Below are 25,575 nucleotides of genomic sequence, written 5' to 3' on the forward strand. Positions count from 1 at the left end.
TCAAATGCACTTAAGTCGGCCTAACTCTAGCAATGCGAGAATTCTCGATAAAAAATCTCTAAGGCTAGCAGAAGCAACTCAAAGACAAAATAAAGCTTAAAAGAACAAAATAGTCATAAAAAAACAAAGCATGCCAAGTTTTTAAGTAAATGCTCTCGATTAATATTTATTACTAAAGAATGGAATACAACGGATGATTACAAATGAGAGGGAGACCCTCTATTTATAGTTGAACTCCCCCAAAACCAACGGCATAGATTGAATTTCATTGACAGACGAGATCAAAGCCTGTCTACAATTAAGGGATTTATATAATCCCCAAGATTACAAAACCAAATATTATCAAATTAAAAATCTTCTAAGATTACTTTCTTATTTACCTAGGTAGCTCTAATTTTCCATGAGTTCTTCAGTGGGCTACCAAAACTTCAAGTAGATAGGCTTCGTCACTTATTCTTCAAATCGGGCCAATTCATGTGGGTTAAATGAGCTCTATTTAATAGATTGACCTCCATTAGATGCTTTTTGTGTTTTGGTCACGAGCTTTGAACCACGGCCCATGACACAATGATGACACTCAAGATTTTTGTATCTTGACTTTGACTTTCTTTAACTTTTTTCTCTAACCTTTTCACCTTTATCTTTGTTTGTCCCCCTATTTTCGGTAACTAGAACCTTAGACTGTGATGGAGAACCTTGAAACATTCTTCTCACTTCTTCATTCAACGCACCACTCTTAGCAATTTTCAAGGTTAGAACACCCTTTAAAGCAACATTAATGAGTGAAACTTGAAATGTTTCCCAAGAGTTCGATAGAGTAGCAAGCAACCAAAGTCCCGTAATCTTATTGTCAAATTTAGGTCCCATACCAAATAGTCGAATCAACAAATCTTGAAACTCATTCAAGTGGCCGACTATAGACGTCTCTTCCTTGTAACTTAATGCCATTATTCTCTTAAGCATGAACAACTTGTTATTACCAGACTTTGAAGAATACAAGTTTTCAAGCTTGTTCCACAATGTACCCATATATGTCTCTTGATCAATGTGGTTATAAACATTCTCTTAACAAATTGTTGAATGAAATCACACATCTGTTGATGCTCAAATTTCCACTCTTTATCAGTTTTGACTCAAGATTTTGAGTAGTAAAAACAAGAAGGTGCAAAGATTTCACAAATAGAAGATCTTTCATTTTTTTCCTCCAAAGTTAATCATTTGTGTCATTCAACATATTTCTCTTACTAGTGCTAATTTTTATGATTACAAAACACAAGAACCAAGCTCTAATATCGATATGTTGGGATGAAATCGAACCCGATGAAACACCACAGAAGCACAATTGGTATTCTTTCACTCTCAATAAATCAATTTGGTAATTATGACAAACTAGAGGTGCTCATGGGCCGAACCGGGCTGGGTTCGGGCCGGACTCAACTAAAAATTTAGGCCCATTCATTGGGTTTGGGCCGGGCCAGGCCCAAAAAATGGTCTTAAAATTTTGCCCAAGCCCGACCCAAATAAAAATACTAAAACCCGATCCTGGCCCAGCCCGTCCGTATTTATTTTTATATTATTTTATATAATTTTTAAATATATATAAAACATCAAAAATCCTAAAAAATCAAAATAAATATTTTCCAACAAATTGAAAATAAATTTTAAAAATATGTAGACTTAAATAGCACTAAGATAGATGCAACTTAACAAGCAAATACCTTTAAAATAATAATAAAATTAACAAATGCCTTTAAAATAATAACAAAATTAATAATAAAATAAGTTTTATACAATATCCAAATAATAACAACAAAATAGGAGCAACTAATAGTAATATGGTAGTAAAATATGGAGAAAACAACAAGAAAATAACATTCAAAAACAAAAAAAGAAATAGCAGAATTTTTTTGTCATTTAGTGAATTCGGTTGGCCGGGCCTGCCTCAGCTAAAAACCTTACCATGTCCCGCCCATTTTTAAACGGGCCTCATTTTTTTGTCCAAGCCTATTTTTCAGACCTATATTTTTTCCCAAACCCTCCCACATTTCAAGAGGGCCTTCGGGCCTAGCCGGGTAGCCCGACCCATGAGTAGGTCTATGACAAACCCAATAACACAATATATCAACAATTAATGCAAATTATCCATAATATCACAAACAAAACTAATAAATTGAGACATACACATGAAAAGCCTCTTTAAAGCAATGAGACTTGAAAGTTCACCAAAAGCTCTACCATAATATAAAAAAATAAAAAAAAAAACTTACTAAAAGGTTACAACATAAAACCACAACAATAGCATATAACTCAACCAAGACTATAAACAAGTAATCTCAAGCAAATTAAAGCAAAAAGTTAAAAACATTACCCAAAAAGGATTGATTTTGAAAACGAAAACACAAAGCTATAGTAATTTTATGAAAAATTCTACTATCTATAATTGAGATTCTTAAATCTACTGGTCAGAGCTCAAGAATCAGCTCAAATAGACATCGAATAAACCTCTAAAACACACTTTTGGAGAACAAAACCTTTTTTGTTCTTGACTTGCGGCACCCACATATAAAAATAAATTGAAGCAGTATTCTGCTACTCCAAAACATCTATAATAGGGCACACACACATGGGCATTGAGCCTCCCACATAGTGGCACTCATGTGACCTACGCCCAACATAAACGTTGTCCTTTAGCTAGATATACATATGCAGGGAAGGTAGTCCTATTATTGAGCTCAGGTCTTAAGTATATCATATAGGAGTTAGTGTCCAACACGGCCATGGGCTAAATATTTAAAAAAAAATATTTTCATGTAAATAAGGATTTTCGGAGCTCATATTTTTATATTTATGTGTTAAGATTCGAATGTTGGATGAATACTGAAGCTCCATAATTGCATTATGCTTTTCCCTATTCGTTTCTGTGCACATTTGTGGCATCAGACAATCAGTTGTGCGTGACTAATGTCTAGAAATAAAATTAAAGTAGTCCTTATCCTATTAATATTAATATTGTAATAATCGACTGTTTGAAAAAAAAATTCCCCTTTGAGTTTTGACCAATTATTAAATATTATGGAATGTTAAAATATTAGTTGTATAAGAATTATAAAGAAATTATTTAATTATAAATTAATATAAATGGTTGCTTTTTATATAATATTAGATTATGGTATAGTCAGTATGTGGGTGAAAATTTTATTTAATAAATTAAAATAAAATTAATATAACAATCAAATATGATTTTGGTTGAAAAGTTGAATTATTAAAAGTTATAATATATTTTATTTGAATATCATCATTTGTAAATATTTTTTAGATTGTATATGAAAGAAAAATTATCCTTAAAATAATATCTTATGTTTTGAAAAATAAGAATTTTTAATAAATTCTCCATTAAGTTGGGACAGAGGTGAAGAGTGACACCAACTCAATAAAAATTTAAATATAAGTACTAAATTATGACACTTTATATAACAAATATATCTAGCCATCAATCTCAGATTCCACCTTGTCAAAAGTAAAGGACCGAAACCATGAGATCACTTCCCTTATGGCCAAAGCTTCTGCAAGTTTAGGATTAATAACCATTGTCAAGTGCCCAGATAAACCTTTAATGAAGTCATCCCCTATCATTACGAACAATAGCTTCATAACCCCATTCAGTCCTCAAACGTCCTGCTGGAGCATCAATGTTGCATTTCACCCCATTGGCCACCGGTAAAGACCACTAAATTGCCAACTTATTTCACGCAGTGGCTGTCAATCAAGGCTCTCAATAATACCACACCTTTGACAAATCGAATCCAACTGCAAGATGTCTTGCAAGGTACAAATTCTTTCAATCATCTCCGAATAAAGTCTTTAGTCTTCCGCGGTAAATGGCCATTCCATATTCTCAACCAAGGACAATAATTAAAGAGATTTTCAATATTGAGTTATTAAACTGTGGGTTTTAGTTCAGTTAATCATTCAATTAATTTTAGTTTAGATTTTAGTTCGTAATTATTCGAATATTTTAATTTTTAGTCCAGTTATTCACTCAGTTAATTTCAATTTGAATTATTAATTTAGATTCTACTTTGTAAGTGTGCTGTATGTAATTACTTGTTCATTCTAATTCTTGATCCAATTGTTCAATTAATTGGTTTTAGTTTAAATTGTTTCATTTCCTATTTTGTAATTATTTGGAAATTCTAATTTTTAATCAGATTATGTTAAATCTAGTCCATTCTAGAAGTATAAAAAATCTAAAATAAACAATAAAATTGTTAGAGATTGTGTGACTCAAATCTCATTATTTGTTGAAAAAATAAATATAGTGATAAAATAAGGGGATCTTTGGTTCCTATTAAGCACAAAACTGGAGCAGTACGGATCATACAGCACAAGTTGAATCTGTATAGAACATGATTTTTCGAATCTTAAATAGATATAGTCGAAACTTCACTTATATTATTTATTTTTTAATATTAATAAATTTCTTCTTTAATTTTTTTTAAAAAAATTCACGTAAAATCAATATATTTTTTTATTATATTGCTATGGTTCTGTTACTATTATCAAGAAACAAAAGAACAAAAAATCTTTCAAGTCCTCTCCTCTACCCCGACAATTTTAGGTTGTCCCACAGGCTTTTAATTTTGCAAAATCTGAGTCAGTAACACCTATGCTAACAGAAAGTAATGGTGGAAAAGATTTGACTTAGACAAGCCGAAATTTTGATGGACCCATAAATTTTCCACGTAGGATGGGAAGTACACAAATTATTTTATTTTACGTCGCTTTCTTTTACTTCGGCGATGGACATTTATCCGATTAATATTAGCATTTTTTTTCTCCTTTTTCAGTTTGGATTAGAACTGGCTCAAAATCATCAATCATATATGTGGTACGAAAAGTCGATGAAATAATTTCTGGGTAAAAAGGAGAGCCGGTGCTTGTTTTTCATATCAAACCCTGGCCAAGTTGGTGTCAACTGGCAGCTAGGTGGTCGGCTGCATGGAATGATGATGGTGGCGCAAGTGGGCTGGGCAAGTGACGGATTAGATGCTGATTAGATTCTTTTTGTAATTTATTATTTTATAATCTAAAATTTAGAAAACAATACCCCAAAGCTGTACGTCAACAATCGAGCAAGCGCCAATATTTTTAGCAAACCCCATGGTCCATGCACCGGTGTGGTCTCTAATAGCACAATTCCTGGCACCGTCCGTGTTAACTTTCTTACAAATTTAATGTTAAATGAACAGTGAATTTGAGCCTAATAAAGTCAAATAAAAATTTTAATATTTTAAAGTTATTTTTTAATTTAAATATAAAATTATACATAAAATATAAATTACAACTCAACTCTACTCAAATAATTATATTTTTAATTTATAAAAAATAAATTAAATAAATATAACATTTTACTACAACGATAATTTAAATCTAAATTATTCTCGAAAAATAAATTCTTACATAAAAATAATGACAAAATCAAAATCAATGTGAATTTAATAAAATTGAGTAACATTACTGTTCAGATTATTTTCAATTTGTTTCCTTAATCCTAAGTTTAGTTAACTAAAATCGTAGTGTAAAGTACAATTTCCCTGCATTTTTAAATATATTTTTTATTTTCAATATAAATATAAAATTTTAAAAATATTACAATTACAATAAATGTATAATGAAAAATTAAAACCCGACGTTTATATTTTTTTGTTAATTTGACTCTTTATTCTTTTTAATTAAATTTGATCTTCAACCTTTAAAAAGTCATATTTAACTATTTAACTTTCAAAAGAGTTGAATTATTTTTAACAAAAAATCCTTATTGAAATGTTAAATTTTTAGACATGGAGCCCGTATGGCGATACTTCATGATAATTTTGTAAAAATTTTATGAACTTTTATAATTTATAATTTTTTTACTTTTGAATTTTTATAATTTTTAAATTATTTATTATGATAAATAGTGCCATATTAACATAAAATATATGTGGGCTATCATACGAGATGCCACCTTACCATTATTAAAAATAAACATTTGAATCAATATTTTATTAAAATAATTACATTTAACGAAAAATTAAATTAAAACTAAATTAAAAAAATGAACATATTAAACAATAAATTTGAAGTTATAACTAATAAACTATAAAATAAGAATCAGGATAATATATATATATATATATATATATATAAAATTAACCAAAACCAAAATAAATATGCAAAGAATTGAAGCCTTAAATTTTGGAACTTGAGTTGATGTTGCCAGCGTCTAAAGTCAAAGGTTTACCGGCCTCGTGTGAGTTGTGACTTATATTTAATTATTTAATTTAAATTTTTTAATGGCTTTATTCTCATTTTAGCCTCCAAATATTTTCCTTTACTCAAATAGGTACTTAAAATATTTTTTTTATCCCAAATAGGTACCAAAACTTTAACTCTGTTAACTTTTTAGTCCAAATGAGTAACGCCATTTAGAAAAAATTTCTTAACGGATCCAGCTTCAACACATGTATTATTTTTCCATGTCAGATATTTAAAAGAAAGAAATAAGTTATTTATGAAGTGATAAATAAAAATAAAATATTTAATATACATAAGTGTTTTACTTTTATAAAATAAAACATTTATGTATATTTTATTTTTTCTACCTTTTCACAAATAATTTACTTATTTCTTTTAAAAATCTGAAATGAAAAAAATAATACACGTGTTGAAGCTGGATTGGTCAGGGATTTTTTTCCAAACGGTATTACTCAATTGGACTAAAAAAGTTAGTGGATTTAAAGTTTAGGTACCTATTTAGGATAAAAAAAAGTTTAAGTATCTATTTTGGAAAATGAGGAAGTTTTGGGGCAAAAATGTGAATAAAACCCTTTTTTGTATATATTTTGAAATATAACATTATTTTTAATCATTTTCTTTCTCGTTAAAATTTAGTTAACCGACGCGGTTGCTTTCGTATAGCTTGAAGAATTTTCATCGAAAATGACCCGATAATAAGAGCTGAGCTTTATTTCAACGGCAAAGGGAAACGTTAACCAACATTTTGTTGTTTGCCTCTTTGCTAACCAACCGATCACAGCTTTCATTTGTCTAGTCTTTCTATTTTTCTTCTTATAGTTCATAATCTTTTGTTTTATTCAAAGATTCTTGTGCTCAAAACTGCAATACAGAAAAAGGCTTTGGTTTTGGTGTGCCAGCTTCTACTTTCTGGTGAGAATTCTTTTAGTGTTATGTTTCCTCTTGGGTGAAATTCAGTGTTCTTTGCCGTCTTTTTCTGAAATGGGTTGTTTGATTATGGAGTTCCTCCTATTACATGCATGGTGTTGGTTGACATGCTGAACTCCTTTTAAGGGTCTATTTAAAGATTGGGATTTGATTTAAGTGTGAAAAGCTTTGACCCTTTTAGCTTTTGTCGACATTCTTGTATCCTGATGTTTCTTTCTTTCTGGGTGTTTGTTTGTTATCTTGAATTCTAGAAGGTTTGAATCAAATGAGTTCTTTGATTTTTTTATTTTTTTTTGAGTTTGTATTTGGTACATGCATGGCGTTTATGTTCCAAGGTTCGTTGAAAAGAACCCTTTTTATGAATATATTTTGACAGGCTTTGAATCCTTATAGCTTTTATTCACTTTTCGCCTGAGTTTTGTTTTGTTCTGTTCTTGGTAAATTCTGTATTCTTTCCTGCAGGTTGAATTTATTATCTCATCAGTTTTATGAAGCTCTTTCTCGAATAGATCTAACAAAAAGTTTTGCATCCCTGTCGTATTTGTGAATTTCGTTTCATAATTATGTTTAAGTTTCAACACGTCAATGATTACAGTTATATAGATTTTGAAACATTCGTGTGCATACATGTTCATCTTGGTGTAGTATGGTCTAATCGTGTTGTGTTCTTTTGTGGGGTTTTAATTTACAGCTCAAGGTTAGTCAATCTCAAGTTGTTTCGACAGATAGACAAAATGGCTTTGAAGAAAAACGGGTTCATTCCAAGTTCTGCACCTGAAGAACTGAAGAAGGTTTTGGTAGCAGTGGCGTCGGTTTGGGGAGATACGATAGAAGATATGGAAGAATTTCATGTATTTCCACTCAAGGGAGCTATGACTAACGAGGTTTTCCAGATAAACTGGCCTACAAATCATGGTGATCTGCATCAGAAAGTGTTGGTCCGGGTTTATGGCAAAGGTGTGGAAGTGTTTTTCAACAGGGATGATGAGATTAGGACTTTTGAGTGCATGTCCGAGCTAGGTCAAGGACCTAGGCTTCTTGGGCGGTTTTCAGATGGAAGGATTGAGGAGTTCATTCATGCCAGGGTATGTAAAAGCTGTCTCTCAAAATCTTATCTTAGATGTGTCTAATTTTTGTAATATTGTAGTATGGGTTAGAATTGCCACATCTTAACAACAGTTCATGGATGATGTTCTATTATGAGTCGCTACTTTCTTTGCTTAATGATTTTTGAAACTTGAGCATTGTTCTAGAGCCATGATAAGACGACTGAATTGGGATGCTGCCTCATTTACGGAGAAATTATCCCCTGTTCTTTGTTCATGACTATGAACAATTTGCATAGTTTTTTATCAGCTCTGATAACTGATTTCTATCTTTTTGGCTTTTTACCAGACACTCTCTGCTGCTGACCTCCGTGTCCCTGAAATATCATCTCTTATAGCAGCAAAATTGAGAGAGTTCAACAATCTTGACATGCCTGGTCCGAAGAATGTACTTCTCTGGGAGCGATTGAGGTACTAATATGCATATGTGATATTATTGCTTTTATCTTTCGAGTTGAAAGTATCTAATCCCTTTTTGCTTCTTACAGAACTTGGCTTAGTCAAGCCAAAAGATTCTGTTCCCCAAGCACAGCTAAAGAATTTGGCTTGGACGGTCTCGAAGAAGAAATCAGCATCCTTGAGAAAGAGTTAACACAGGGCTATCAAGAGATTGGGTTTTGTCACAATGATTTGCAATACGGTAACATAATGATGGACGAAGAGACAAGAGTAATTACCTTAATCGTAAGTTTTCGGTTCAGTTATTTTTTGTTGCAAATATGGTTTCTATAGAGTTCTTTCAGTTCTAGAGTTTAGCATCAACTTCCCTTGAAATAATTAGTTAAACAAACATTTGCAACTTTTCCTCCAATCCGCATATCCAAAAGTTGTTTTCTTCCGACTAGAACTCTTGCACTCTTTAAGTTAATAGTCAACACATCAGCATAGTATGTGTAAAAAAGTGAACAACTACTTGTTAATGGATGTGCATTCTTGTAGCAATTTGTCTGCTTGTTTAAATGGCTAAACTGATTAATCTGTGGAGTGCTCTTGAAGTACATTAATGGTCAGCCAAATCCTAATATGTCAATTGAGCTGTTTATCTGCTTCCTTAACTTCATGCTTCAGCACTTATCTAACTCTTATTTTTATCAAAATAACAAGATAATATGTATATCAAATAATATTCTTTATTTCTAGATTTTTGTAAACTGAAATTGCAGATAAGGTCTGTATGGCAACCACATTTATAAGAAATTGTAGCCGAAGCTTCAACTGCACCGAGTGTATGATAAGCCAAGGGACTGGTCAGCCTCTTCCTGAAGTTCCTATTTGTCTCTTGATTAGCCTATTTATTAGATAAGGATTTCATTAATTTTTAGGCTTTGACTATGTGATGATTAGACCTGTCCAAGCCCCGAATCCCTATTCGATAGTTAGAAGGGTTTGGAAAAAAAATTAGGCTGGTCTAACGGGGCTTGGGCACCAACATTAAATACCTGAACCCGGCCCCTCGTTTTCCATTTTATAGTATATTAATTTTAGTTTATTTTATATAGTATGTTACTTATATTTTATGAAAAGTAATTTCTTTTTGAAATAGTATGAAAAGTAAATATATCATATTATAACGTATACATCTTTTAAACATGTTAGCTTGTCTGTGTTTAGAAACTATTAAATATTAAGTGGCCTAGGTTAGTCATATGCAAAGATGGGTGGGTTTGAACAAAATTTGAGTCTCATATTTCAGTCTAGTCTAACCGAGTTTGGGCAAATATGTATGGTGTTGAGATACCATTTGTAAGTCTGTCCCGACACCAGCTTGGCCCAGCTCATTCATACCTCTAATTGTCATTTTTTTATAGAATTTAATTGTCTGATCACTGATGACCTTTCCATGTTTTCATTAAGTTTCTCTTGTTCCATGCTAATTTTCTGATGTATTCTCTTCTGCATTGCCTGAGACATGTTCTGTGTTGCAAATATTTCATGCCATTTTAGCTTACGATTTATGTCGCACTTCATGTTTCAAGTAAAAATGGCATTTCCAGGATAGATAAATGAAATTTTGTGCCAATTATGAATGATACAAGGAATTATTTTCTCCAGGACTATGAGTATGCAAGTTACAATCCAGTTGCTTATGACCTCGCAAATCACTTCTGTGAGATGGCCGCAAATTATCATTCTGAGACACCCCATATTTTGGACTACAGCATTTACCCTGGTGAGTAGCTCTTGTAATTTTAAAAACATCTTGTAAATGGTTTAAAAGATATCGTGCATTTTTGGGTCGAATTATACCTATTCCTTTTGCATTTGAACAGATCTGGAGGAGCGCCGAAGATTCATCTCTGCATATCTGGTATCTTCGGGTTAGTTTATCATTCTCTGCCAACTGTATAGAAAAAGTATTTGTTGAGAACCTAGCATAAATAGAGTCTTGAGTACTTTTGAAGTGTGTTATTTGTTTAAACAAAGTTTAATAATATGTTGAATTGGTTTAAGAGTACCTGTTTTGCTGGATTGCTATGCATGCAGGAAATGAATACAGTGATGCCAAAGTGGAGCAGCTACTTAGCGATGCCGAGAAATACACTCTTGCTAATCATCTGTTTTGGGGCTTATGGGGAATCATCTCAGTATGTGTTTCTGCACGCAATCTTTCTTCATATTTCTGTAGTTCCATTAGCTTCCTGGGAGAGATTTTGCAGACTAATCCACGCATTGTATGTACAGGGTCATTTAAACAAGATAGACTTCAACTACCTGGAGTATGCACGGCAGAGGTTTCAGCAGTACTGGTTAACAAAGCCCTTGCACTTGAGTTCCTGACTTTTTGAGGCATTGTAGCCTTCAAGTGCAGCTATAGGTTTATATAGGTTGTGTAGTATAAACCTAGCCTGGTGGTGGTGGCCTATTGCTCAGACTCGGATCACGTCTATCAGATACGAGTATGCTAAATTTGTTCTAAAGCTTTTTCATGTACTTAGAGGGTCTTTGCTTAAAGGATCATATGTTCGTACTCATGTCTGAATGTGTTGGTCACAAGTGCCAAACGTTTGGATACTCTGAGTAACATAGCCTAATAGAATACGGTATTGTAAATACATAAAGCATTAAGGATGGTTTAGGATTTTTGCATCCGTGTGAGGAACATGCAAGTCTAAGGGTTTGCTTGTTACATAATATTTAGAACATTTCAATTTGCATGGTAAAACACATTTGTTATATCCTTACCTCAGCTTGGACGTGTGGTAGCGCGAGGTATAGCTTAGTGAGCACTCGTGGATGACCCTCCGTTTTGTACCTTGGTGGTGATCATCCGACTAGTCATGCATGTTCACCCACCCGTGTACTTTGCGGAACCTGCAAGGAGACCACTCGCTTTTGGTCTCCAATAGGCCACTCTTTATCCACTAAGTGGACCATTGAAGGACCATAAAGACTATAATCTCGTATAACTTCAGTAAGGAAAATATTAGAGTAGGGTTACACAGTACTACACTCAACGACAATTAATATGGAACAGATACCCCTATATATACCCCAGCTCATGAGGAGCAAGGAATCTTTTCCTTCTTCCTCAAGCACTCTACTTGATAACCTAGACTCACACAACCTTCTCTTCAAATCCTCCTAAGTCTGTCCTTTCTTGTTCCTTTCTCCGGTTCTTTGCTTATCATAGATGAACCGACCTCTAAGCAACCATCACTTTCTCCTCTATCTTCTTTGTGTTGATTACATGTATCAACAATTGATACAGAGAGTATAGATCAAAAACCAAGACTTATTCTTTAGCTGATACTCTATTAATCCATCAAATCTATTAATCCATCAAACCCTAACCTAGAGCTTCTTTCATCCCAAGTACAAACTTAGCAATCTGTGCAAGGCACCCAACAATCACCTTTCAACCCTGACAAGACGACCCAACATCAGTCTCAGCCTCCACCAAACATTTCCTCCTCTCTTTCCAGAGATACTCACACTTATACACCCTACTACCAGTTTCCTCTTCCACCTTCATGGTTTGCTCAACCTCCTCAGTGCTCAGACTAAGAAACTTAGAACCTTCTTCTCCAACTTACCTCAATCACTCCTTTCTGCTCCCCTACCCACCAAGAACAGTGATTCTCCACCCGAATCCAGAGTGAACTGCCATCATCAAAGTTGTCTACTCCTTATTGATCCTACTTGTCAACAAGAGTCCACTCCTTTAGTGGAAATCAACAATTACTGCTAAACCAAAACCTAAGTATTATATTTGACAAAATTTATTGTCATAGACAAAACAAAACAAAACAAAACGATCGATTTTACGAAAATTTTTAAATTTCTGCAATGCAACAAAATTTTTAGTTAGTTTCTTATTTACAAATTTTTCCTTATGTTTGATACGTATCCCTTAAATTACAGTATCAATTCTTATAAAAACACAAATCAAATTGTCAACCAAATGATGTATGTTGACTGTTGCATTTTTAGTGTTGAATCGCATGTATGCCATGCCTCGGAACCCTCAACGGAGCAGTTAGCAGCTCTCACCATGGATTAAGCCTCAAAGACTGCATGAATTTGATAATCCTTAAGGCCTTAACTCTACTCTCCTCCATTTCATGCCCCTTTCTTGCCTTTCAGTTGTTTGTAATAAAATATATTTGTCTTTACAATGGGAAAGAAAAAACTCATTTGTCTGACCAATGAAATGCTAATAAACCACTTGCTCCATTAAATTTATTAGGTCCTTAACATACCAACATCTTAATACAAAAGTAGATCAAAATAATTTAACCATTCTTATTCAGAAAAGGATTTTTTCTTTCTTTTTGGGTCTTTGCTTATTTGCTTTCGCTTTGTAGAACAATGGAGCAGTGCATCTGTTATAGCCAATTTTGGCCTGGCCAACAAGAAATAAAAACTCAAATTAATTCCAAAATATAAAAGTCACAAAACAAAGTCCATTTTACAAAAAAAAAGAAAAAAAACAGCAGGCTCAATTTTCACATTGAACAGCCCAAACCCAATTACAATGACTCAAATAATACAAAAACCTAAAGCTCATCTAGCCCAACAAACTAAACATTTTCAGCAGCAAAAAAAAACTCAGCCCCCAAGCCTCAGCTGCACACCAGGCCAACCAGTGGCCGCCTTGCACACCACCACGCATGCCACCTCGGCCACCACGCCCCTGACCGTCACCCCTGCCACGCGTTGCATGGCACCTGCAACAAGAACAAACACGACATCAAAAGAAAGCATGCGAATGACAAGAAGAAATAAAAAAAAGGAACAAAAACAAAAAAAGAAACGAATGTGTTGGGGAGATCGGCTTTAAAAAATAAAAATCGATCATTTGTAAAAGGGAAAGAGGGCACGTACATTTTGAATCAAAGAAGAGAACAAATATCTAAGGTTGATCTCGATATACTTTTTCGCGTTCTATTCATACTTTGTTTTTACTGATATTTGAATACAAACTCATTTAAAAGAAAAGGAGGCAGACATAAGATCAATTAAAAAGAAAAAGGAAAAAGGCCTCACCGGGATTGTCTGAAGTTTTGTCGTCGGGGTTTCTCTTCCGTTGTCGGGGTTGAACCGAATGGGGGAAGACCGAGAAGGCGTAGCCTTCGGGGACGCCTTGAAAAGGGGCTAAATGACCTCATCCATTCGCGTCGTCGACCGTCGCTTGTGGTGTTGTCGTGGTAACAGCGGCGATGATGAGTTTCCTAACCTTAGCCAAAGGAGAAAAATAGGAAAGGGAGAAGGAGAGGGGGCAAAGGCCCTCTGTTTTCCTCTTTTTTTTAAAAAATATAAGCTGAAAAAAAAAAAAAGAATGGCTTAAATGGCCATAGAAACGGCAGCATTATTTTCAAGGCTAACGTGGGTCATTTGCACTATGGGTCCTTCCACATTTTTAAATGTTTTAAATTCATTCTTTCTTATTTTTAATTTATCCCTTTAATTTTGTCTCTATTCCATTTCGGTCCATCTAATATTCATGGGCATGTGGGCAAAAGGAATATTGTCCTATTAAAGCCCTGTCCTTTTAGCGCGCTTTACTTTGGGCCTTATTTCTTTTAATCATGTGCAATTTATACTCCATATTTTATTTCGATTTTATTTTCATCCTTAGTCAGCTTAATTCTTGTTTTATTTTACTTTATTTTTAGTCTTAATTTTTTTTTAAAAAAAAAGAGGGGTTGTATTATTTTTTTTTATGTCTGTTTCATCTCATTTGTAAAATCGAATCTACACTAATTTTTTATATTTTTATTTACTTAATTATTTATCTTTTATAGTTTGTTTTATAGGTATCCTTTTATAAATGTTTTTATATGCATACTCTTATTCCATTTATCTATTATTTAGCTAGTTACTTGTTTATTATTATTATATAGGTTCTTTTAAAATATAATTGTTTATAATCTCTTATTTAGTCCAAAATTTACTATTATCATTATTATATTCTTCATTGTCACTTTTTTCTCTCGATACTTTCACGCTTTGTCATTTTTATATATTATGCATGATCTATTTTCTATCTTTTTCTCTTCATATTATTATTTACATTGTTGTGGTTATTATTATTCCTAATTCTATCATTATTCGCATTGTCATCATGTTTCATTTTCATTATTATTATTATTATTATTATTATTTATTATTATTATTTCTACTTTATTATTATCATAATATCATTACTATTGCTATCATCGCATTATTAAACTAATTAATCATATATTGGTTTTATTATATATTTTCTTTTTGTATTTATTTACATCATTATTACTATTATTATTATTTCTATTTTTTAACATATCGTAGTTTTTAAATTATTATCAATTTTAAATATTTTATAAATGTTATTTCTCTTAAAATATTACATGTATTATTTTGAAATTCTTATGTACATCTTTGTATTCTAAAATAATATATGTATATGTACGTATCATTTTTGCATTCTTATATATTTATTTAGTATTATCATTTCATATGATAACTGTGTTAATTTCTTTTTATTATTTATCATAAATTTTTCTACTACCATTAATTCTAAAAATTTCATATGTTAAACTTTTGTACATATCTTCTATGTGTTAATTATTTTAAATGATTTGTTTTACAATATTATTCATTCTAAACTTTTATATGCGCTTTTAAATTTTATTTTATTTTTGAATTATTATTTTAAGCTATTCTATTTATATTATTTCGTTATTCTCAGAGCTTAATTGTTTACCGTCATTCACTTTAGGTTATTTTTCAGAGTGTCTATTTCAAGCTCGTTTTTCCTACATGTTATTCATCTAGAATCGTCTTATTGCTTATTTTTAATTGTTCGTATTATTCGTTTCATTTATCTTTAATTATTAATATTCAAATAATGTACGTCGAGTGATAATTGTCATTGTGTGTACTATAATTTGTTCACTTATTTTCATACTATTGTCACTCATTTGTATAGTATGGTACCCATGCATTATTATTCCATGAACATTACTATATTCTTATTTCGTGTCATCACGTCATGTGTTAAGCTTCAACATACTTATCCAATACGGATCGTTTTACCTTATTCCAAACAAAATAAATACACATCGTTTTAAATTTCATACTTGCTATCACGTCATAAAAAGAAATTCTCTAAAGTAAAGCAATATTCCGTATTTGAAAATTTGAGAAATCGTGCCCTACGTGTTGGGTTTCGATTTATCATTTGACCAAATAAACGGATATCCTTTTTAAAATTTCAATGCATGAGTTTTGGAAATCATGAGATGATTTTGGGCATCGAAGGTTGGAAATGTCGTGTCCTACGTGTTGGATGTGATATTTTACTCCTTCGAAACAAGAGAATCTTAATATCCACTTCAAGTTAGCTAAACATTCATAAAAAGGGATTGTATTTCCAAATTTGTTTTAAATCTTTTCAATTTTCGATATTAAGACATTAATTAATCAATTAGGTACCAATTTTGGGCATTACGATGGTGCAAATTTCAATGCATGAGTTTTGGAAATCATGAGATGATTTTGGGCATCGAAGGTTGGAAATGTCGTGTCCTACTTGTTGGATGTGATATTTTACTCCTTCGAAACAAAAGAATCTTAATATCCACTTCAAGTTAGCTAAACATTCATAAAAAGGGATCGTATTTCCAAATTTGTTTTAAATCTTTTCAATTTTCGATATTAAGATATTAATTAATCAATTAGGTACCAATTTTGACATTAATTAATCAATTAGGTATCAATTTTGGGCGTTACGAGGGTGAAAATTTCAATGCATGAGTTTTGGAAATCATGAGATGATTTTGGGCATCGAAGGTTGGAAATGTCGTGTCCTACGTGTTGGATGTGATATTTTACTCCTTCGAAACAAGATAATCTTAATATCCACTTCAAGTTAGCTAAACATTCATAAAAAGGGATCGTATTTCCAAATTTGTTTTAAATCTTTTCAATTTTCGATATTAAGACATTAATTAATCAATTAGGTACCAATTTTGGGCGTTACGAGGGTGCTAATCCTTCCTCGTACGTAACTGACTCCCGAACCTATTTTCTCAAATTTCGTAGACCAAAATGTCGTTTTAGTAAACTAAAATATTTTATTAAAACAAGGGTGATCCGATCACACCCAATAAAGGTCGGTGGCGACTCCCGTTTTAATTTTCACTTTCAAAATCAAAGTCGATCCCCGTTTTTTTTTTTTCAAAAAATGGTTTCGACAGCATCTTTTGTCTTTGTTGCTGATATTGTATTTCAATAAAGCCTGTTTCTAATATGAGCATAAATCAGATACTTGAAACTTAAATTGACTAGTTTAATTTATTTTTTTAATCTCAAACTGAAGTAAAATGAACCGAAATAATCTTATAATCAGTAAACATGGTTTACTGAACAAGCTCTTTTAACTTTTATTTTAAATCAAGCTCCAACTTCATCTCTCACATCCCTAATCCCTATAGAGGTTCCAATTCTCAATGTTAAAAAGAATATTAACCACAACTCGACCTATACATCGATCAATGCTTCTTTCAGAAACAGAGATTGATCTATGCTCCTTGATCAAAAACATAACAAATCCATCTCAACGGACTGGTTTCGACATCAGTCTCTGGATACCCTCAGCGGCATCTCCCTCGTTCTTGATTTCAGCATCGGTATACGTGAGAGCACGCTGCAGTCTCCTCGAATCAAATACCTCAACCTCGGCCATATACGTCGCGGTAACAGGGCGATGATCTGAAATTTTAAGCTCGGTCCGACCGTAGCTTTGTTGCCTCATTCCTTTACCGTACGAAAGAATGCGATCACACCTACGGTAAATTAGAAGAAATCGTAAGGCAAACAAAGGATAAAATCTTATAAAATAAAATCTTGTTATTAATTAAGCATTACCATGAAGGAGTTCGCCGCCCAATCTTAGGATCCTCTCCATAATATTTCTCTGAATTTACCTCATATTTGTATGTTGGTGCAAAATCCAGTACACCCTCGGACCATCCCTCGAATGTTCCACCTTTCTGCAGCTCTTGGACAAGCTGTCATCATAAATTACTAGATTTAAATAAGGCTTCAAAGCTCATATTTTGATAAGGAAACAGCAATAAACTACCTGATCTCGCTCTATTAACTCGGACCACTTTTTGTTGGAGATGAGATCGCATGTTTCATCATATGATAGGTTGATACGGTAATTTAAATCACCCAACCAAATTATTCTTCTTTAGGGAAAAAAAATAAAGCATTTATAAAGAGTAAGGGTGTAATCTAATAACCATTGATTCACAGTGAAAGTAGATGTTAAAAGTAGAACTCACTCGTGATCATGAATACCTCTGGGAAGTCCAAATGTAGAATAGGAATGAAAAAGGGTACGTCTTAGGATGTCATGCACATCAGCGTTTCTTTTAAGTTCGTCTCCTTGTTTTTCTCCAGCTGTCAGGTGAGTACATATGAAACAAAACAGTGTTTGATATATGGACATGCTCACTGATACTGATCCCTGCAACATAATTCAATCGTCATAGTCATACGTATATTAGGTGGAGCCTTCCAAATAGATAGAAAACCTTTAAAAGAATCTAGGGGTAAATTGTACTCAAGGTTGCTAAACTATTAGTAAATTTACATTTTGATCACTTAATTTCAAAAAATTACAAAATAGTTATTAAACTAAGATAATTTTCTATTCTAATGCCTAAAAATCAATCATTCCAAATAGGAATGTTGAGAGGAGAGAAAATGAGAAAAGAAGAGAAGTGTGTATCAGTTTAAAATTATGCATTTTTTATTTTTCAATTCTACTAACCAATTGATGAAAAAAAAAGGATCATTTTTTGTTGCAATTTTTCTTCTTCCCTTTCAAGCACATCCATCTAAAAAAAATATTATATTTTTCCTTTTTAACTTTTTATCCTTTTAATTTTTATCTTTCCAATTTTCTTTATATCCAAGAAACTAGCATTACTGGAAGAAGGAACAAACCTTGTTACCAATGTAGCCCAAGACACCAACACCGACAGTGGACACCTTCAGATTATAAATATGCCGGCGCAAACTCCGACGGACCCATATCGTGAGGAAAATTCCGACCTTCTGCTTACTTACTATCTTTACGTACGATGATCTTCGTTTCCGACTAATGAGGGATACAAGGTTCACTTCTTCAAGCACAGCTATCTCTGATGCAATATTATCATTTATGGACTTGCATGTACTCTCTGGTTGAACAAACTTGATTGCTTCCAAACGTTTGATGTTGGTCCGCTTCAAAGCCTTTGGTCGCCCCGAAACACGCCGAGATAGCAAGTTTAATGGAGGTTCAGGCCACTTGAAACCGATCCTTTCGGTCTTCATAAGCATTCTATTTAGTTTTCGACCTTGTCCGAACCCGCTACGGACTTTACTCATTAAGGCCTTGGCATTTTCACCACAATCTTCCATCCGCAAGCAATTCAATCTATCTAACCTCTTTGGAGAATAATATTGCCTCAGCAAATCATGTTCTGCTACTGGCCTATCAAGTTTAGCACCATTATTGGCTTCATCAACACCATTAGGTTCTTCATCTAATGTATGAATTTCTTCACCGATATCGCTATCGCTTTCGAGAATTATATCTTCTTCTATGGTTGGGACATCGTCGAACGCCTTGAACGTCGACGGGGATGAGGGATCAGAATAGGATTTTATTTTGGTAAATGCAGGTCGAATTCTATTGAGTATGTCACAAATGATGTTTTCCCATTTTGGAACTGGGCGACTATCTTCAGCACCAAAAATATTCCCAGCATTCAATGGTACTATCTCCTGAAAACTGCAAACATAAAGCAATAGTCATACTTTTAAGATGAACATGAATAACACTAAGAGATGGATCAATATAAATCAAACACGATGTTTGGATATGCATACTTACCCAAGCACATAGATGTCAGCAGGCTCATTCATATCAATCCAATCATCAATATCAAGGTCATCAGATGGAACCTTTCCACCAACATTCCAGGTACCAACGCATATTCTATTCAAAACAATGTTTCAGCTACAAACCATAGGAAGCATAACCATATATATATATATATATATATATATACTATATCAAAGTAATACAATCAAGCAAACAAGGGAGAGGCAGTGCACCTTATTTCCTTTGTGTTTATGTACTGTGCCCTAAATGTCTCTGACTTTCTTCTCCTTAAACTTGGAAGATCATCTGAGCCCAAAATAAGGGAAAACAAATTTTGATTATGCAAAAAAATAAGCACAAAAAAATTCAAAGTTCAGAAAAATTCATTTAGAACTCCATAAACAACCCGAATGCCAGGGACAACCCAAATTTTTGGACTAGATAAACCCTCGTATGCAAAAGTTATTTTCAACTTTACAAGTAAACAACATAGAGTAAATAAATATCAAATTATAGATTAATTTTAACTCAAAGTGTAATATGATTCATGGATTTATATTTTGTATAAATATATACGAAATTTTTATTTTAATTCAATTCTAAACATCAAACTTTGATTAATATATGCATTTGTTTTCATGCTGAATAATATAAATATTGTGTATGTAATATGTAAATGTAAAAATATATTAAAATTAAAATTTCATCTATATAATTATACAAATTAAAAAAATTAAAACTAAATGATATTTTGGTTGAAACTTGAAATCAAAATATTTTGTATGTAATATATATTGCAATGCTCATTAAATCAAAATTCATATTTAATTTTAATATTTATCTTAAAAAAATATTATTCAGAATTCAAAGTTTTAAGAAAATTAAAATAATTAATTTATGACACAACCACAATGCAGGAAAAGTTGACAAACTTATGCAAAAGATATATTATAATAAGTTTTATTAAAACTAAACCATATTTTAGTTGAAATTTTAAAGATAATGTGTCCTAAACTCAAATCTAGCCATAATTATAGAAAAGGAATATTAAAATACTCCATATTAATTACTTTATAAAAGTAAAAGGGTTTTAGTCATTTTTTTATTTAGTGTTTGGTCAATTTATGAGCTCAATCTAGTTAAAACTTATATAATAACTAAATTATGATACATCCATAATATGAGTAAAAATTTACATAAAAAACATATTTATGAAAAGATTACGTTAAAATTGAGGTCTTGATTGAAATGATTAAATTAAAATTTATAATTTGAATGTCCAAGTTTAAATCTCGTCGTAGTATTATTTTATTAAAAATGAAAAAAAACACTCTCATATTAATATTTGTTACTTTGAATATAAAATAGTATTTTAATAATTTTACAATTAAGTTTGTATTCAGTTCACTAGTGGTACTGAGGAATTTAATTTAAGTATAAATATAGATTAATTTGATAATACAAACGACAAAAAAGGTTAATTAAAACATAACATAAAACAATAGTCATATTAAATAGGGTATAAAATATTTTAGATATAGATTGATTTGATTACACAAAATAAATACTCAAATTGATTAAAACATGAACGTTGATGAGGGATTAAAACTGATTACCGTTAGAATCAGGGTGAGGCCCTTCCTCAGTGTCCCTTCTTGACGTTAATTCTGTGCAACAGCCACGGTCAAGTGTCTCTGCAAAACCCCACTTCACATTTAGGATATTCTCTGAACCAAAAATGAAAGGGTATTTTAGATATGATTATTAAATATATTATTTAATTTTTGTTCATATAAATTATACAAAGAAATTCTATGATACGTGTATGCATGTGAAAATTACATATTTAACATAGAGATATTTGTTTAAAAGTAACATACAATAAATAATTAAACATATGGTTGAAATTAATTAAACAACTGATGGAGATAATAAATTCTATATATTAAAACAAAAATAATGTATAAAATATATTAAAATTAAGTTTTAATTGAATAGTAAATTAAAGATTTTACTAATTTAACAATTAGGTGGATTTATGTATATTTTATTAGTTTTTGTTAAAATGAAAAGATTAAAATACTCTCAAATAGTTTTAACTTTTTTAAATACAAAACGGTATTTCCGTAATTTTACTAACTGATTGTGACACCAACTCAAGAAAACACTTAATAAATAGTAAGTATAAATATACATATGATGGAGATAATATATTGTGTATATTAAAACAAAATGTATAAAATATATTAAAACAAAGTTTTGATTGAGCAGTAAATTTAAGGTTTTAACAATTCAATTAGTGCAAGTTCAAATCCCACTATGACCTGGCTAAGGGTCACACCAACTTAATCAGGTGCTTAATAAATAATATAAACTAGAAATCCTATCACACGTATATGCTTATGAAAACCACAAATTTAAAACACAAATATTTGTTTAAAAGTAATATACAATAAATAATGAAACATATGGTTTGAAACTAATTAATCTTAATAACACATTAAATATGTATAATATTAAAATAAAATTTAAATTAAATTATGGGTAAAACAAAATTTAGACACATAAATATATCAAATAAATAATATTAAATGCACTACAATTAATTACTATGAGTTAATGTCGAGTTGACTTGTGACACCAACCGATACTAACTCAATGAACAGCATTATTAATGTATATATACAACTTACGAAGATAATAATTTTTATATATTAAAATAAAAATATATAAAATATATTAAAATGAAACTTCGATTGAATGGTAAATTTAAAATTTTAATAATTCAAATGTTAAGGCTTAAATTAGGTTGTCCATGGGCCGAACTAGGCCCGTTCAAGAAGTAGGAGGATTTGGATAAAAATATAGGCTTAAAAAATGGGTTTGGTCAAAAAAATAAGGCTCGTTTAGAAAATGGGTTGGGCTTCAGGTAATGCTTTTTTTAATCGAGTTTGACCCAACTCAGCCCGAATATGCAAAAAAAAAATTGTTGATTTTTTTTACTATTTTCTTGTTTTTTTACCGTTTTGTTGTTATTTTCTTGTTTTTCACTATTTTGTTACCATTTCATTATTATGTTGTTACTATTTTGTTGTTATTGTTTAGATATTGTATAACTTATTATTTTATTGTTAATTTTTTACTATTTTAGAGGCATTTGCTTATTAAGTTGCACATATTTAAGTGTTATTTAAGTATACATATTTTAAAATTTATTTTCGATTTGTTAGGAAATATTTATTTTAGTTTTTAGTATTTTTAATGAATTTTATTTTTTAAAAAATTATATAAAAAATAATACGGGCGGGCACGGCCCAAGTTTTTATCATTTTTATTAGGACCGGGCTTAAGCAAAATTTCAAGCTCATTTTTTGGTCGAGCTGGGCCTGGGCCTAAGAAATGGGTCTAAAATTTTAATTGAGTTTGACCCAACCCATTGACACATCTAGTTTAAATCCTACTATATACATATTTTTATTAGTTTTTTTATTAAAATAAAAATATTAAAATATTCTTAAATATTATAACATTTTTTAATTATGAAAAGATATTTTCTTACTAAGTTAATAACCCGGTTAAAGGTAATAGCAATCTAAGGGTAATACCAATCTAATCAAAAACTTAATATTGATAAAAAAGAAGAATATCTTCTATCAAACATAAAAACGAGTTAAGCTGGACTTCAACCTGTAAGCCTTAAGTTGGTCCAATTTTTAAAGAGGCTAATTAATTATTTTTTTCAAACTGATTGTTAGGACCTAATAATTTTTAGCCAAATAGCTAAAACTTTGAACAAGATCAAAGAAAATAAATGTGAGTGACCTTGGGTTTCGGAGTCAGAATCAATCTCGTCGCCATCATCAGAATCGGCACCGTAATCGGGCTCCACAGGACTGATGTTGAACAATTTCCGCACCACAGTTCCAGGCCTAAAGATCTGTAGGCAGTAACCGAAAAAAAAAACCAGCCAAGTTCAACAAATTTTCTCTGCAAATTTTCCCACAATATTAAAAACCCAGAAAACAAATAATGTAGTTCTGAGAGGGAGGCTTAGAGAAAGAAAAATGTACCTCTTGTTTCTGCTTTAAGCCTTGCCTCATGGCTGTATATACAATGGATGTGAAGAAAGAAGAAGAAGAAGAAGATGATGATGATGAGAAAAAATGGAAGGCAAATTGATTTTGAGAGGAAAAAAGAAAATGAAATGTGTTGCAGTAACTACCGATGGCAGTGTTTTTGAGCTTATTTAAACCGAGTTTTTGCCGATGACAGAGGAATATGTATATGATTCAGCAACACAAGAACAACAAATCATTGAATCATATGAAGTTCTCTCTAAATTTTCAACCGTTCTCTGGAGTTATGAGTTTATGATGAATTTCATGCATGTATAATAAAATAAAATAAAAACTAAAATATTAACTATCTAAAATATAAAAGATATTACCTTATTTAAAAAAAAAGATATGCCTAGAAAAGAACTAATAATATATACTTGAAAGTCAACACGATCTACGGCTGAAAATAATATACAATTTTAAAAATATATAATCAAAATAATTGAAGATCGTGTTATTCTCAATAACAATTAAATATAACGTTAATTATTTATGTTTATAAAAGTTTACGTTGTGAAAATAAATAAATTCAACTATAAAATGGACACGTTTCCATCAGTTATTAGTTGAATTTTTTATCTAAAATAAAATTCGAAAATATTTTTCGATTGATTAAATTAAACTTAATTAAAATTTAAAAGATAATTCTTTCCAAAATAATAAATTACAACACATGTTTGATTTCAAAATAAAGTTATTATGAAATAGTGATAAATTTCAAAATTATATATCAAATTTGATTTAATGTATAATTGTATATATGAATTTTAATTTGGTGCAATTATACACATGAAACTCTAATTGTAGTTTAAATATATATTTGAAACTTTAATTTTGATTTAATTATACACATTTAAAATAAATAAATACATCAATTTATTTTTATATTGTATAAATATAATTATTTATGTATGTAATATATAAATATAAAATGATGATATATCAATAAATGTGTTAATAAATTACAATAATTAGATCAAATTAAAATTTCATGTATAAAATTACACAAAATCAAAATTTATGTATACAATTGCACATTAAACCATAATTCATGTATAGTTTTAAGATTTCTCAATATTTTTGGATTGAAACGTATTTTTGACGGATATTTCCTAAAAGTTAATAAATTATGATATACCATCTACAAAGTTTTTTTTTTTTTGTAAATTGTTAAAATTTAGGAAAAATTATTGGCAATTGTTTTGAATTTTTATACTTCTTTAAAACTTTTGAAATTTAGACTTTCTTATTTTATTTTATTCTTGTCTACCATTAAACCCATTAATTAAAATAGTATGATTTTTTTTCATATTATATAAAAATAAGATTAATATATGTTTTAGAAATAGCATAATTTAACTCAACAAATTTAACTTTTTTTTGATAAAATATTTCAGATTGGGCTTTTATAAATAAAATAAAAGGAATACAATAATAACCAAGAAACTAGTAACACACGGCCCAAAATAATCAGTCCAAAATAAAAATTATAAAGAAAACCAGCCCGATAAAGTATACTGCTAGTCTAAATCCTAACAAAATATCTAGATATTTATAGAGAATTCTGGAGTAGCAATTAAAGCGCCAAACCAGTGCCCAATCAGAAATGCTCTGAAATCTGTCGACCCATCATTTCAACATTTCCTTTTCAGTTTTGACGATTTTAGTCACCCGAAAGCTTATCTTCCCAAAACATTTCTATTTTCCATGAAGCTTTCCTTCTCCTACTACTTTATTCCCCATCAGATTTCTCAATCTAGTT

The 25,575-nt window shown here is 30.9% G+C and overlaps 2 protein-coding genes across 3 annotated transcripts; one reads left to right on the top strand and one right to left on the bottom strand.

Annotated features, from left to right (window-relative positions):
- Positions 1-6,901: 6,901 nt before the first annotated feature.
- On the top strand, positions 6,902-11,493 carry LOC108450655 (probable choline kinase 1). 2 transcript variants are annotated; one of them, XM_017748374.2, is made up of 8 exons: positions 6,902-7,209; positions 7,916-8,309; positions 8,620-8,741; positions 8,819-9,014; positions 10,383-10,500; positions 10,601-10,648; positions 10,815-10,915; positions 11,013-11,493. In XM_017748374.2, the coding sequence occupies exons 2-8, from the start codon at positions 7,959-7,961 to the stop codon at positions 11,106-11,108; spliced, it is 1,032 nt and encodes a 343-aa protein (XP_017603863.1). In that variant the 5' UTR covers positions 6,902-7,209; positions 7,916-7,958; the 3' UTR covers positions 11,109-11,493. The 2 variants fall into 2 exon arrangements, with proteins under 2 accessions (XP_017603863.1, XP_017603864.1); XM_017748375.2 differs by lacking the exon at positions 6,902-7,209 and adding an exon at positions 7,220-7,478.
- Positions 11,494-17,088: 5,595 nt separating this feature from the next.
- On the bottom strand, positions 17,089-24,139 carry LOC108452540 (type IV inositol polyphosphate 5-phosphatase 3-like). The gene is made up of 10 exons (XM_053028898.1): positions 23,766-24,139; positions 23,518-23,632; positions 21,312-21,389; positions 19,929-20,001; positions 19,705-19,809; positions 18,771-19,602; positions 18,104-18,288; positions 17,899-18,007; positions 17,682-17,824; positions 17,089-17,599 (listed from the first exon to the last, which is right to left on the bottom strand). The coding sequence occupies exons 1-10, from the start codon at positions 23,793-23,795 to the stop codon at positions 17,371-17,373; spliced, it is 1,899 nt and encodes a 632-aa protein (XP_052884858.1). The 5' UTR covers positions 23,796-24,139; the 3' UTR covers positions 17,089-17,370.
- Between the last annotated feature and the right edge of the window lie 1,436 nt (positions 24,140-25,575).

This window comes from Gossypium arboreum, chromosome 5, assembly GCF_025698485.1.
Source record: "Gossypium arboreum isolate Shixiya-1 chromosome 5, ASM2569848v2, whole genome shotgun sequence".
Taxonomy (NCBI): Eukaryota; Viridiplantae; Streptophyta; class Magnoliopsida; order Malvales; family Malvaceae; genus Gossypium; species Gossypium arboreum.